Here is a 15,399-nt window from a genome sequence, read left to right on the forward strand (position 1 = left end):
CGTGCCGATAACCAGCCACCAAATGCACAGCAGGAATGCCTGCGCGGCTCCAGCTGCGCCTCCGTCTGTCCGTCCATCCATCACGCGCTGAGCCAAGCAGAAAGCGGGTGTCCCCAGGCAACGTGAGCCCTGGCATGGGGCTGGGCTCCTGGGCGGCTGCTTCAGCCCTGGAGGGGTCACGCAGATGGGGCACACACGAAACTCCCCCTCCCCCCACAGTGCGGCAGGGCCCACCGAGGCCGGGATGCCCATAGGAAAGTCCTTCTCTGGCACAGCTGGGAAACCCACATCCCCCCAACCACAGCACTGGGCACCCTGGTGGGGACCCACCTGCAGATCCTGGCTCAGGTGGGGAAGGTCCGGTGGCCCCCGACGGCAGTGCACCCCCCTCCTCAACAAAATCACTGATGCTGGAGTCTCTGTCTGCAACTCACTCAGCACCAGGATATTGTTGGGCAGGAGGAGCAGCGGTGGGGCAGGAACGCTGGCATCCTGGGGTCCCCACACATCCAAACCCCCCCAATTCCTCCCCAGCATCCCCCCCACCCCCACCCCGGGGCACCAGGCCAGCCTACCTGTGGATGTAGTTGTTCCTGTGCAGGTGCAGGACGCCGCAGGCCACCTCGCACGCCATCCTCTGCAGGGTCAGCGGGTCCGGGGTCATGGCCTCGGCCCCCCGGCAGCTCCGCAGGTACCCCTTCAGGTCACCCTGCAGGGCAGTGCCACTGTCACCCTCCCCGGCGCTCGGGTCACTGGGGGCTCAGCCGTGCCCAGCAAGGCAGAGCACTGCCACGCACCCTGCCTGCAGCCCTGCCTGCAGCCCTGCCATCCCCTCCATGGTACCACACGACCAGACCTCGCTCCCCAGCCCCACGGCAGCTCCACAGGGAGTGGGATGGGACACAGGGGGATGCAAGGGACTCACCAGCGGGCAGAACTCCATCACCAGCAGGTACGGGGTGACTTCGGCGCACTGGGCCAGGCACTGCAGGAGGTTGGTGTGCTGGAGAGCCCTGTGTGGGGCAGAGCAACGGGGGCATGTCAGCATCACAGCCGGCTGGGGCTGGGGGGACAGTGGCAGCCCCTGGGGAACCACCTCCCTGCCTCCTCTGCTGCTGCGCTGGGAGCCAGCGCAGGGACTGCCGGGAGCGCTGGGAGCGGGTACCAGCACGTCCCAGCACCCCAGGACATGCCACAAAGGGACATTTGTTCAGCTCTGCTGGGGCAGGGAGCAGCTCCGTGCCTCCCCCTCGGCCCCACTCTGCCCATGACCTCACCACAGCCCGCTGCCCCCGCACCGTGGCCAGCGGCTCCCGGCACAGCCCTCATTCTGCCGCAATGAGCCCCAGGCAGATGGACAGTGGGACCGGGACAGAGCCGTGCTGCCCAGAGAGCTCGGCTGGGCACCTCCATGGGGCAGCCACAGCTCTGCTCGGCAGCCGAAAATGGCATGGAGGGGACCAGGCGCCATCCACCAGCATCCCCACTCCCGGCTGTGCCTGGTGCAGCAGCAGCACGGCGGAGTGACCCCGGCTGTACCTGTAGGGCTGTGCTTCCTCCAGGAACTGCATCTGGTCCTGCACGCTGGCGCTCGCCTTCAGCTCCTTCACCACCACCTGGGTGCTGCTGATGCCCGAGTTCACCTCCCCCAGGAACACCTGGGGCAAGGGACAGGCTCGTCCCCTCCGTCCTCACCGCGCACCCCCTCCTCACTCCAAACACCGTCTCACGCAGCCCCGGCCCCTCGGCCAGCGTCCCATCGGGGTATCCCTGGGGGACCCTGCCCCTGCCGCTCACCTTGCCGAACCAGCCGTGCCCGATCTCCTTCAGGTAGAGCAGGCTCTGCCGCCCCAGGTCCGCCGACTTGAGGAGCTGCACTGTAACAGAGCACATCCAGCTGCCTGCGCGCCCTCCTGCCCACCCGCCCAGCCTGCCTGCGTTACCCGCCGGTCCCGGCCGAACCCTGGCATCCCCACCGTGCCGCCCGGTGCCAGGCCCTGCATCGCCCTGGGGGGCTCCGGAGCATCCCCGACAGCAGCCATCCCCAGGCACCCTGCAGCCAGGGCATCCTCCCATCCTGGCATCCTTCCACAGCCACGCCTGCCGGGGAACGTGGGGTACCAGTGTCCCCAAACGGGGCAGTGGTGGCGAGCTGGCTCCCTGCCCCTTCTCCTCCCCAGGGACCAGAGAGAGCAAAGCCAAGCCCAGTGGGAGCTCTGGCATTTAGCTCCTTCCCAGGTCCTGCCCCTCAGACACCCATGCCAAGGGCGGGCAGCAATGGGGCCATTGTTGGGCTGTGCCGCGCCGCCTCGCACCGCGCCGGCCCCGCCACACTGCTGCCATTCTCCAGGCTGGGGAGCGATGCTGGGCGGGAGGGGGCCGCGGCCAGGCACCCCCCACATTCCTCTCCCACTCGTGAGCTTGTTTACGCAGGACCGGGGCTAACGGGTGTCACAGTTTGGGGTGCCCGGGTCTTGTCCCACCCCAGCGGGGTGCACGCTGCTCCCCCAGGATGGTGCCATGCACATGGCTGGGGACAGACCACCGGGGACACTTGCCCAGAGGGACAGCGGCAGCATTCCCTGGGGACCTCGGCTGCCTGTCCCCTGCCCAGGAGCTGCTCCTGCCAGAGCCGGGGCTCTGCTGAAGCCGTCCCTCCTTAGCAGGGGAGACCCACCGCCCCTACCTCACCCCGCCGTGCGGTGATGCGGGACCCCCAACCGCGGTGCTCAGGGGTCCTGCATGGCTTACCTGAGCGCCCGGGCTGCTTGGCCATGGGCAGGGAGACCTTGGTGAGGGGCAGGACGTAGACCTCGGGGCCATGCTGGGGGGCTGGCGAGCCCTGGGCCGAGAGCTCCGTCACGTAGTCGTCCCCCTCGGCGTTCTCAAACTCCTGGGCCGGGGGGCACGCGGGGGGGCACACACCGAGCAGAGACAACTGACCCTGCGGGTTCCCCACTGCCGGCAACCTGCCCCGCGCGCCCCTCTGCCCGCCGCCCCGACGGGCTCACCCGTGCCCCACGCATCACACACCCCCAGGCACGGGGACCCCAAAATCACACCCTCCCAAGCACACAACCCGGTCTGCACCCTGACAGCGGATACCCACCACCACCACCACCACCTGGACAGGCACCCACTCCCTACCGCCCCCTCCCATTACCTGGCTGCGCCGTCTGGCCAGCCCTCGGCTCCCGAAAGCCGCACGAGTGAGCAGGTAGGCGATGGTGAGCATCTCGCCCTGCCCAGCCCTGCCTCATGGTGCTGCCTCGCCGTGTGCCATGTGCCACGACCCGCCGGACACGGGCAGTGGCCGGCCCCGGCCGTGCACCCCTATATAACCGGTGCGGGGGCACGGGGGGACTCATTGTTCCCCTCCGGCACGGCGAGGTGCTGCGGCCGGTGTGGGATGGTTACACAATGGCCCGGCGTGTCCCCCCCTCCGCCTGACCCCCTCCCGCCGCGGGCGCCGCAAGCCTCCACAAAAATCCCAGCAATTAGAGAAAAAAACCGTTTCTCGGCACATTCTGTGCCTGTGAGGTCAGGGTGCCTCCCACCCCCGGGGGCGTGCGGGTGGGACCGCTGCGGCCCTTAACCATGCCGTGGCCTGGCCCTGCACAGAGCCGGGAGCCTGGATGGGGTCAGGATACATCCCGCAGAGATGCTGAGCCCTGCGGATCCAGGCTCTGCAGAGCAGGGAGCTTGGCTGGGTCAGGATATGACCCACAGTGATGCTGAGACCTGGCAGCACCCTGGCAGGCAGGGCGGGGCTGAGCTCCCCCTGAGCAAAGCTATCCTGAGCCGGAACACATCCTGCACCGGTGCTGGGGCTCGCCCTGGCAGGAGCGGGAGATCCTGCACCGGGATCCTCCGGGTGCCTCCGTCCTTCGCGGGGCTCCCAGGAGAAGCCCCCCTGCTGCCCTGGGTCCCTGGGCAAGCCTGGCCCAGGGATACCCCTGCCCTCCGTGTCCCTGCGCCCCCAGCTCACCTTGAAGCCGATGTCCCCCTTCTTGCAGCACAGGCAGGCCAACATGAGGAAGATGAAGGTGAAGAGCCCCGAGAAGGAAACAGCCACGACGGCCAGCGAGGAGGACCAGGAGAGCTCGCTAAGGGGGGTGCCGTCTGTAGGGACAGGAGGGGCATGGGCTCAGGGCAGGGAGCGGGGGGGGACCAGGGAGGGATGAGGCTGTGTCGGGGGGGTCCTGCCTGGGTGGGGGGTCACAGGATGCAGGGGCACATTGGGGCTCAGGGAGGCTTTGGCAGGGAGCACTCAGGGGGAGCGGGGGTCCCAGCACTGCTGTGCCCCCTTTGCTGGCTCAGCTTGTGCCCAGGACAGGTGAGGAGCCCAGGAGGGACCCCCAGAGCCGAGGCAGGACCCTGCCGGCAGCCTGCACGGAGCGGGACAGGAGTACTGTCCCCATGGATGCAGGGTGGCAATGACACCCCGTGGAGAGGGGTTACACGGGCTCAGGGGTCCCACGCGCCCCTGCCCAGCCGAGCTGCGGCCCCGGGGTTTGCCCTTCGGTGGATACGGCAACAGCGGCAGCAGCCCTGGTCGAGGCAGCATCCCGAGGCCGGCTGGATGCTGTGCCTGCAGGAGCCGGGAGGATGGGAAAACGGTCCCCAGTGCCCAGGCAGAGCTGGCTCCTGCCCTGTCCCATCCGTGGAGCTCGGAGATGAGATCCCCCAAGGGAAGGGTCTGCCGGAGACCTGCCAGTGCTGCTGGGAGCCCCCAGCCCGGCACAAAGCAGGCCAGCTCCTGCTGACACCGACAGATCTGCCTCTGCCCCAAACCGTCCCACCTGCAAGCACCGCCGGGCAAACCGCAGCTCCTGTCCCCGAGCCCCGCACCGGCTCCAGACCACAGGCCACGGGGATGGGGACATGGCTGCTCCGGCCGGGCACCGCACCCTCCAGGCACCAGCTCAGCCCACTCCAGCCTGCGCCGTGTCCCCTCGGGGCGGCAGGGACCACGGTGGCGGCGGGGGCGATCGCGGCCCAGCTGCCCGTCCCTGCCAGGCCCCTGCCGCCAGCTGCAGCTGCCACATTACTATTCTGCCCAGAGCCTGCCCGAACAACCGGGGCGATTGTGGTGGGAGGAAGCCGGAAGGCCACGGTGCTGCCAGCGGAACCGGCCTCGCCGGGGACCCGCACGCAGCCCCGCGGTGCCCAGCACGGTGCCTTCCCCGCGGGACATTGGGGTGCCCTGCCCTAACCCACGGCCCCGCTCAGCTGTACCCCCCAAACCAAACCCCCGTCCAGGTCCTTCCCCAGGCCACCGAGCGCGATGCCGAGCCCCTCGGGGATGCTCATGGTGCACACGTGGCTCCTGCACATGGACCACGGCATATTGCCCCATCACCGGCCCCGTGCCCCGACCACGCCGTGCCTCTGCTGCCGCCCACGCCGGGGCTCAACGCCGTGCTGCCAGCTCCCGTGTGTCCTTGAGAAAAGCACCTGAAGGGCACAGAGGGTCTGGGGAAAGGTCTTGCCGCCCCGGCGGGAGCTGGCAGCGCATGGCTGCTCCCAGGCACTGCCCAGCACGGGCATAGAGCACCCTGGCTCCCGGCACGGTGGTGAGCGGATGCACCGGCCCCATGTGCTTTGGCATAGCCTGGGCCACGGCAAACTCTTTGCTGGCGCTTGCGAAGGAGATCAAGAGCCATCTTCTAAGGCTCGTGGATGCAAAGCCGAATCTGGGAGGAGCAGGGGGTGGCGTTCCCCCTCCTTTCAGTTGGTTTCCATGGTGAACACACTTTGTACCGCGAATGTCACCATTTTCCCTGGATAGTGGGACAGCAAGAGAGAAAATGACTCACTGAAAAGAGCCTTTTGAACGTCGACGGGGAGCAGAGCGCAGCGACAGAAGCCTTTCCAACAGGGACCATCAGCTGAGCTGCCCCTGGGCCGCAGCTCGGGAACTGGAGCTTTGCAAACAAACCACTGTCCAAACCAATGGGCCAGTGAGATCCGGCTGGTCCTGCCTCAGTTTCCCCATCTGCGCAACCAGTGACCTGGGAGCTGTGACCAGCCCAGCCTGGGCAGGGTGCCGCGCTGGGGCAGGGGCACCACCACCACCGTGACCCACTGCCACTGTCCAGCTGCCCGGGCAAGCAAGCTCTGCCCTTCCCCATAACGGCAGCACAGGCATTCAGTGTGGCGATGGGAAATGTGGCATCGTTTCAGAGGCCAAATGCTCCCAAAACCAGGTCGAATGCACCTGCAGCAGCAGCTGCTGGAGCACCGCCGCGCAGGGAGCAGCATGGCGGCAGCGCTGGTGGGGCAGGGGGAGCAGCACCCCACGGCTGAGCCCTGCACACCACACCAGTACAGGCACCAGGCCAGGGTAGGTGTGGGGGGGTGACCACCGTAGGAGGACTGGGACCACTGCGCAGCCCTGCCTGGCACCATCACGAACCCCCCACCCCAGCTGTGGGGGTCCCAGGGGACTCTTCCAGCTGCAGCTCTGCAGCACTCCCCCCCCCCAAAAAAAAACCGCTCGTGCGGAGCTGGCCTCACCACTGGGGGTCAGGCTGAGAACGGCCAACTCGGTGCATCCTCCAGCCTGGCCAGCAGGAACTGCTGCATCACTCAGGCAGCCCCCAGCACCCAGGGCCAGCCTGGGCCAGCGACCCACCTGTGCCGATGGCTGAGTGCAAGCCAGGTAACACGGACCCCTCACCCCGGCCAGCCCTGCGGCGTGGGGACAGGCGGGGGTTTGGTGGCAGCAGCGAGGCCACAGCTCCAGCCCCGGGGGCACCTGCCCCAGCCCCACATCCATCTCCGGCAAACAGGAGCAGAATGGCAACGGAGGGAGACCGGGGATGCTGGACGCAGCGGGGTGCAGTGGGACGCAGTGGGACGCAGCGGGGTGCAGCGGGGCACGCGCTGCCCTCCCACCCCATGGAGCTGCTGCCGCTCACCCCGCAGCTGGCAGAGCCCTGCCTGCACCCCCAGCCTAATGCGTTGCCCACCCAGCCCAGGTCGCAGCCCTGAATGCCGGTTCCTAACAGGGATGGGAAAAAGCTTGGGGTGGGGGGGGGCCCGGGTGTGGGGTCCCAGCCCTGCAGCACGCCGCCTCTGCCTGCTCTGCCGGCCGCCATGCCTTTGCTGACTCACGTTTGCCGGGTGCCTGCGGCCGCCTCGCCGGCCATGGCACGCTGCCGCTGGGCCGCTCTGTGAGCTGGGACGATGCTGCGGCCGCTGCCGCTCGTCTTTCCCCGGCGGAGAACGGAGCCCGGCACGGCAAGCGGAGGCTGACGTGTACGGAAGGGACGAGCCAGGGGCTCCCGCAGAGGCCGGCGGCAGCTCAGGGCTCCCAGCCCAGGACGAAGCCTGCGTGCGGGGCCAGCCGCGGGCAGGCAGCACCTGGCTCCTGCCCACCCACCCGGGTACAGGCAGGGCTGCCCAGCATCCTCCCTGACCGGGAAGAGCACTCACGATAGCTCCAGGACAGAAAGCTGCAGGGCACAGCACATCGTGACCCCCCCCCCACTCTGGCCTGGCCTCTCGCTGCAGGACCTGGTGCAAGCCACAGTGCCGTGCCTCAGTTTCCCCATCTGTAATCCACAGAGCGTGGCTGACCCCAGGACTGCACAGCCAGGCAAGGGCTCGCAGGACTGTCCAGGAGGCAACAGATGCTCTGCCGCCTCGGGAGCATGGTCTGCATATCTTCCCCTGCCCCTTCACCGCCCCACCACGGCCCCCACCCCATGAACCTGCTGGGACCTGCACCCCAGGGTGCAGCATCCTGGGCCAGGCTGCAGCATCCTGCAGCAGGTGCCCAGCTGGGAGAGGCAGGATTCAGGCAGGGGTGCAGGGCAGGTGTTGGGCAGGGTGCAGGGCAGGAGTTGGGGCAGGAGTAGGGCAGGATTCAGGCAGGGAGCAGGGCAGGATTTGGGGCAGGAGTAGGGCAGGATTCGGGCAGGGAGCAGGGCAGGATTCGGGGCAGGGAGCAGGGCAGGATCCAAACACACAGGACCCATCAGCACCTTCAGCCACAGGCTTAGCGTTCCCCTCAGCCGGCAGCTCTCCCGGCACAGACACAGCCCTGGTAACGTGTTAATCCCCAGGTCCATGGGCAGCTTCCAGGAAAGCAATTTTACACCCCACAGGACGAGTGCTCTGCTCACCCACATGCATCCAGGCGGCAAGAAACCATCCGCTGCCATTTAGCACGCAAACACGAGGCTGCTCCTCGCAGTCCGGCTGCAGCTCCAGAGGGAAACTGAGGCACTGGGAAGCTGGGCAGCGGGGAAGAAGTGGGATGGCCCTGGCTGCTGCACCCCTGAGCCCAGATCCCTCCTGCCACGGGAGCAGCCAGGAGCAGGGAGCAGGATCAGGGCTGGCACTACCCACCAATGCCAGCCAGGAGCCCGGCACAGAGCCAGTACCCACAGCATCCTCCACCAAGATGCCATGGGAGCTATGCATCCCCCCGCAGTGGCCGGCCAAAACCGGGGCGCGAGGAAGCAGCACGCTGTACCCCCGAGCCCTGAAGACCTTTTCCCGCCAGAAACAGCCAGAGCCATTTGGGCAACCTCTCCAGTGATTAATAGATCAGTTAATTTTAAATGCAAGGCACGCCTTGTTAATCTGTTCTCCTTATGTATCTTTTAATGTGGGCTTATTTAACCAATGCAGAAGTATTTTAAAAGGATTGATTCTTGTCTCTTAATTCTGGTTTTATCATCTTGGGATGAATTAGCAGTAAAAAAATAATTAGATGGAAAATAAAAAAAGATCATCCATCATTTTCTAACGTGATGAAATAAAAATTAGGACTGTAATAAGTACAGGCCAAGCCGCATCATTGTTGTGCATACACCAAGCGTGTCAGCCTGATTAGAAACAAAAAAAGAAGTTCCTCCATCAAAGCCTGCCCTGCTGCAGAGCTGGGTTTCCAGCCGACACAGCCCAACCGCGACCAACTTTCTCCATTTTCTGAGAAAACAGTAATATATAAAAAAGCATGCCAAGCAAGATTCAATTGATTATTTAGACCAAATTCTCATGCTTGGTGTTTTCAATCAGGTCTGAGTCAGGGGCTGTAAAGCCTCCCACGACAGCAGGGATGCTACGGCTGCATCACGGTAAACCCACTGTCCCGAGGGACAGGGAGCGACCTCGGCCCTTCGTACCCGGTGGGAGCATCCACCCCTCCCCTGCCCGTGCCCCGGCAGGGACCCCTCCAGCCCCATGCCAGGAGCAGTGCCGGGAGCGATGCCGGCAGCCGGGGCTGCCCGTGAGCACGGCACCGCGGTGCCGCCGCCAGCAGCGTGCGGCACCGGCCAAGACGAGGCTCTCGCCAGCCGGCAGAGCAGCATTTACGTAACAGCGGGAGAGAAGCAGCGCGGAGCGGGGCAGCCTATTTTTATCAGAAATGCTCGGCGACGTTATGAAACGAGAAGCTTTGGCTCCGAAGCGGAGCGGCGGAGGAGCAGGGCCCCGTGCAGGAGGCGGTCGAGGGGCAAGCGGGCAGGGGGATGCTCCGTGGAGCAGGCAGAAACCTGGGCATGGGGTCCGACAGCCACAGCAGCCCCGGAGGGGGTCTGCCCCCTGCCACAGGGCTCCCCTCCCTGCTGTCGAGCCTCAAGCTGCTCCGGCGGCTTCCCCTCTTGCCTGCCCCACACCGGAGAGCCGCGCAGTGCCGTCACCGCAAGGATCGCCGAGCACCTGGCAGCAACCGAGGGCACGTCCCAGCCCTGCGTGCCCAAACACCGTCTGGGTGGATTGGGTGAGGTGTGCGGAGGGCACCCGGGGGACTGCCGGCAATGGGATGCTCCATGGCTGCTGCAGCCCTGGTGCCGGCAGAGCAGGAGCTGGCCAAAGTCGCGGTGGCCAGTCCTGGCCCCAAGCAGCAGCGTGTGCCGAGGGCCCTGCATGGCCCTGCCAGGGGACGGCTGCCGGGGCCAGGGTGGGCATCAGGGAGACCCCCCCACTCCCAGGCAGCCATCAGGGCATCCCCCACCACAGCCCTGGCAGGCCGGCACAGCCCAGAGCCTGACTGCCCCAGCCCACGGCGCGGCAGGGAGCGGGGCTCAGCGTCAAGGATGCTCGGAACACAAACCAGGGGGATGCTCGGCACCAGCCAGCCCGGCACCCCTCTGCACCACGCCTGCCCTCAGCCATCCCCACGGCGCCCAAATCACCCGTCACCCAACGTGCGCGGGCACACACAGATCGGGGAGCCCAGAAAAAAACCCTACTTTGCTGTAGGGATGGCGGCAGGGATGACCCAAGGGCTCCCAAACACCCGCCTGGGGTGCAGCCACCACAGCCTGCAGAGCGGGCGAGTGCCGAGGGGTGCACACAACCTCACAGGTATTTTGGAAAGACAAAGGGCCACGGACACCGATGAGGCAGCCTGGCAGCAGGACACCCCGGCACAGCCAGGATGGGAGCCTGGGAGCACTCACGGGAGAACCGGTCCCTGCCCAGCCAGGCGGGCAGCGCTGCTCCATTTATTGCATTTGCCTACACTGGAATTTTCCTTCGCTCCCGTAATTAAAACAAACCGCTTTCACACGGCTGCTGGCACCAGGCTGCAGAGGAGGATGCCGGCCGCGGCTGGTAGAAGGGAAGGGACGGGAAGCGGGACCCCCCTGACGCTCGCTGCCTTCATCCTGGGCTGGGGGACAGTGGCTCTGCAGGAAATCCTGGACCTGCTCCCCCTTCCTCCAGTGCTGAGCCCTCCCACACCCTCCAGCCCCACATCCTTTCCGTCCCTTAGCCAGCTCTGACCACCGCCGCGAGCCCTGCACCAGCTCCGGTGCAACCCGGGATGCTCCCCGTCCCCTCCGTACCCCTGGCCATTAGGCCAGGCTGGAGCGGCTCGCAGAGCTCAGCTGATGGCAAACAATATTATGGCAGTAATTGCGCTAAGACGGCCACGCAGCATGCTCCGCCGACGCTTCCCTGGGCTGTCAGGGGGATTAATGCCCAGAGGAGATTTATTTTCCTGCCACCGGGCACGCTGAGTCAGCACGGCTCGGCTGCTCTCCGCGCCAGCACTGTCACCCTCCAGCCCTCCCCACGGCTACCCCAGCCTGGTGCCCTGCACCGGGTCCCCGCAGGGTCCCTTCAGCTCAGCCCACACCAACATTTAAAGCCCTGCGCTGGGGCGTTCACCGGGGCAGGAGCAGCCGGAGACGAGCAGCGGCTGCAGGGCATGGCCGGGACCTCTTTCCCTCCATCCCAGGCAGCCAAGTCAGTGCGGCACGGGATAGAAACAGGCTCAGCCATGGGACGAGAGTGGCCCAACAGCCCCTCTGACCCGAGCGCAGGAGCTGCCTGACCTGGAGCGGATTTTCCAGCTCAGGGAACTAGTGGGATGGAAAGGCAGCGTAACACGCACGAGGCAAAACCTGGGAAGCACAAGTCACCCGCTCTACCTGCCCTGGCCGCAGGCAGCCAGGACCAGGCAGACCCCCCACTAAATGCAGACCCCCCCAGCTAAATGCAGACCCCTCGTGTCAGCAGATGGGATGTGGCCATGCACGCAGGTGCACGGCGCAGCCCCCCATCGCAGCCCCGAGCCAGGCAGCACCTTGGCAGTGCCATTTCTGCCCCACAGCCCCCAGTTGTTGCCGGGGCGGCAAGGCTTGGGCCGAGGCGCGCTGTGCGGCACGGCGAGGTGGGCATTGGAGCCCTGCTCCAGCCGGGAGCATGCGGTGCCGGAGCGGGCAGAGCCCCGTGGGCTGCTCTGGCACATGGCATCCCATGGAGGGCCGGGAGTGCCGGGCAGGGAGCCCGTGAGTCACAGCCCGCTCCCCCCCCGCCCCGAAGCGCGGAGCCCTTTCAACCCCAGCATATTAATTTCTCCTAATTGGCTTTGACAGGGATCCGTATCGCCATCCAGAACGCAATCGCCCGTGTGCGCGGGGCGGGGGAGCGGGGCGGGAGTGGCACGCAGAGGGAGGGAAGGAGGGCAGAAGGGGGGAGCAAAGCGGTACCCCCGGGGGAGCGGCGCTGCCAGTTGCCTGGATCCGTTTTTCCCCCCCGCCAAGCAGGGCCCAGCTGCCCTGCTGCACTGCAGTGCTGCGCCAACGCCATTTCCCACGGCAGCCCAGCTGCCAGGCTGTGCCGGAGCAGGGGGCTCATGGTGTGCCACCCCACCGCTGCCCACCCTTGGCATCCCTGCGGGCACCGGGACTCACCCCCTCTGTCTGCGTGCCCGGCTCCTGCTGCCCGCCAGCCTGGACAGATGGTGCGCTGCTGGCACCTCCCGCGCACCGTCCCCTCGTGGGAAACGTGTGGCGAGATGGGACGCCGGCCATGGCGCTGCCCCGGCTGTGCAGGACGTTACACCTCCCTGTAGCAGCCACCTTCATCTCCCGCCCGAGGAGCTCCCACCTCCCTGCCCCAAATCCCCCTTTGCGTCCAGCCCCAGCAGCGCTTTCCCTCCGTCCTCCCCCAGCATCGCCGGCAGCCAGCGGCATGGTTGATGCCAGGATGGGAGCGCAGGGGGTGCCCAGACCTGGGTTTGGGCTGCCAGGGTCCTCCTGGGCGCTATGGCCCCTTTGCCACTGCAGTCCCCCAAGTCTTTTCCCATCCTTGTGCCAGCAGTGGATGGTGATGCCGGACATGGAGCACCAGCACTCACCGAGCTGTTGCCGCCATGTGGCCTGGGGCAGTGGACAGCAGCATGTGCCAGCCGGGACCGAAACACCGGGCTGGGGGGAACCCCTGCACTCCCTAAGCCTCAACCCCCCCATCCCCACCCAGCACCTCGAGCCCCAGCTGACCCCGGCGTGGGCACACTGCCCTGGCACACAACCCCTCCAAACCGCAGGGTCCAGGAGCAGGGTCCCGCAGCTGAAGCGGGGAGCAGCAACGCCACGGCCAGCGACACCTTGCCGGCCACCATGGGATGGGGTGAAAGGCCAGGGTGGCCAAAGGGAGGAAAAAAAGGGGAAGAAGAAATAGGTGGGGGAGAGAGGATGTTTCTCACGATTTCAAAACGTGCTCTTGGGTCTGAGACAGGGAAGTGCAGGCAGGGAGCAGGAAGGGCAGCTGGGGCAGGCAGGGCAGGCAGGGCAGGCAGTGGGGCGAGGAGGGGAGCAGGCTTTTCCCCCAACAACAGAGATGTCCTCGTGGCCCCGAGCAGCTGTCGTCACCTTCGCTGCGAGAGGACAGGGTGCCGTTGACCCCAAAGCAAACCACTGCTCAGGTGACACAGGGGACGTGGCACTTCTGCCCAGTGCACCGAATTCCCATGGGAAACCCCAGAAGATCCAGGCTACAGGTTGGGGCAGGCAGCGTGGCGCTGGCAGGGCATTTGGTGTTTTGCCGGTAGCTCCGGCGCTTCGTGCACCACACAGGAGCACCTCTGGGTCTGGCCTGCGGGTGGGCAAAGCAAGATGGGAACCATGAGGCCACCGGGCTGAGACCCCTCTCCGAAGCCCCCAGCGCTGGGAGTGAATGCATCCCCCTGTGCGGTGCATGCCGGCCCGGGCAGCCGGCACAGCCTGGCATGGGCGCATCCGACAGTTGAGCCAAGCAGCCTCACTGCAAACAGAAGGTGAGGCCAGAGCCCAGGCTGCTGCTGTCAGCACATCCCCTCGGCACCTCCACCTCCAGGTGACACCGCCGTCACCATTCCCTGCTGCCGGCTCAGCCCACGGCCCAGCCCCGGCAGCTACAGCTTCCCACCATCCCTCTCTGGGGAACGCAGGGACACGGGGCCAGGAGTGTCTTTGCTCCCCTTTGTGCCGGAGCCCCCACGCCCGGCCCGGCCCCCGGTCGCAGTGCCACCGTGCCCTGCAAAGCGCTTCCTCCTCTTCCATGCTGGCACAAGCAAACCCCAGGGAAACCAGGCTGGCGCGGGTGGCTGGCGATGCCGTGCAGGCAGGAGGTGCTGCCAAACGGACAAAATCAACAAAGCCATGAAATAGAGGACACGGTTTGTTCCCCCCTTTAATTCCTTTCCCTGCCAGTAGCCGTGGGTGGCAGCCATACGGCGGCGGCCGAGCCCTGGGCCCAGGCGCGCGGCAGCACGGCGACCGGCAGCGATGGAAACCTTCTTGCAGAAGGATTTTTAAATCAAACATGCCCTGCAAATCCCCAGGTTGATGGGATTAGCACAGCAAATGGGGCACCTCAGGAAAACCCAGAGAAAAATCACACAGGGAGGCTGAGGACAGAAAACACGGCTCCGTTCCCAGCGCTACCGCATTTTAGATGCAAATAAAGAGGTTTCCTCCTGAACAGAAATCAATGCCAAGCAGGCTGGGAACAAAGTCTCCGGCAACGGGGACGCGGTTTGGTGAATCCTGGCATGGTTTGTTTTTAAATCCCTCCACGGATTCAGACCGTCCGCAGCCGCCAGACCCAGGGCCGGGGGAGCGGGAGCAGCGTGCTGTGAAGGAAGGAGGGACCAGGAACCCGGCCGGGAGGGATGCAGGAGCCCGGCACCGACAGCCAGAGCCTCCGCCACCACCACGTCCGGCACGGTCAACACTTCGCCTCCTTCACGGTGATGGAGGAGGCGACGGGAGAGGTGCGGGAGCCGCAGCACCGACGCTTGGCTGCCGGACCCTGACACGCATTTTCCCCGGTTTGGTAAACAAAGAGCCGGTGCCGAGCACACCGCCAGCCCCACCGGACAGTCCCACGCCGGGGCTTCCCGCCTCGGCGGCTGCTCAGCAGGCAACGGGTCCCGCGCACGAGGGGTTCTCGATGCCCTACGCGGGTGCGATCGCCACACCGGGAGGGACGCGAGGGCGAGAGGCGGCTGCCGGCATTTGGCAGCCGCGGAGCGAAAGGCAGCGGAAAGGGGGGGAGGCTGCTGCCGCAGCAGCCCCAAAACACGCACACACACAAAAGCCAGCCCCTGCTCTGCTCCCGCGTCTGCAGCATCTTCCCGCAGCTGCGACGCGGCCGAGGCCGTAACACGGCACCTTACATAACAGCCTGCGCCCCAAAACGCCCGCTCCCCGTCCCCCGACGCCTCGCCGAGCCCTCGCCGGCTCTCCCAGCCCAAGGGGCGACCACCAAGCCCCCCAGCCGGCAAGACGGGCGTCCCAGGCAGCCGGGGGCTCAGTCCCCGGCACCATCTTCCTCCCTCTCCCCATCACCATTATCCCTGTCGGTATTATTCCATTTCAATCCCAGAGATGCCTTCAGAGGCAGCGCGACCCCCGGGATTCCTCTGCAAGCTCCAGCCCCGGGGGGAACAAAATGCCGCCCGGCTGCGGCAGCGGTTCCCACCGCCGCACCGACGTGTCCCAGCGCGGCCGAACCCGGCGGGTGCGGGTCCGGTGCGGGTCCGGTGCGGTCGGCAGAGCCGGCAGCCCACCGAGTGACATTTCACGGCGATGAAGGCGAAGGGGATGGATGCTTCGCTCCCGGTGCCGGTCGGCGGTGCGGGGCTGAACCGGGGACGGGGGTGGAAGGGGG

At 66.4% G+C, this 15,399-nt stretch overlaps 1 protein-coding gene across 1 annotated transcript in view; it reads right to left on the minus strand.

The window, feature by feature from the left end:
• AATK (apoptosis-associated tyrosine kinase) overlaps positions 1 to 2,805 on the minus strand; it is a 7,925-nt gene extending 5,120 nt beyond the window's left edge. Inside the window, exons 1-5 of the mRNA XM_010578717.1 lie at positions 2,752 to 2,805; positions 1,798 to 1,877; positions 1,540 to 1,658; positions 926 to 1,013; positions 576 to 709 (exon numbers count right to left, since the gene is read on the minus strand). Of these exons, the coding sequence (XP_010577019.1) occupies positions 576 to 709; positions 926 to 1,013; positions 1,540 to 1,658; positions 1,798 to 1,877; positions 2,752 to 2,776 (446 nt within the window). The 5' untranslated portion in view covers positions 2,777 to 2,805. The remainder of the gene's footprint in view (positions 1 to 575; positions 710 to 925; positions 1,014 to 1,539; positions 1,659 to 1,797; positions 1,878 to 2,751) is intronic.
• Positions 2,806 to 15,399: the final 12,594 nt, after the last annotated feature.

The sequence above is a fragment of the Haliaeetus leucocephalus genome, unplaced genomic scaffold (assembly GCF_000737465.1).
Source record: "Haliaeetus leucocephalus isolate CR32 unplaced genomic scaffold, Haliaeetus_leucocephalus-4.0 Scaffold646, whole genome shotgun sequence".
NCBI lineage: Eukaryota > Metazoa > Chordata > Aves > Accipitriformes > Accipitridae > Haliaeetus > Haliaeetus leucocephalus.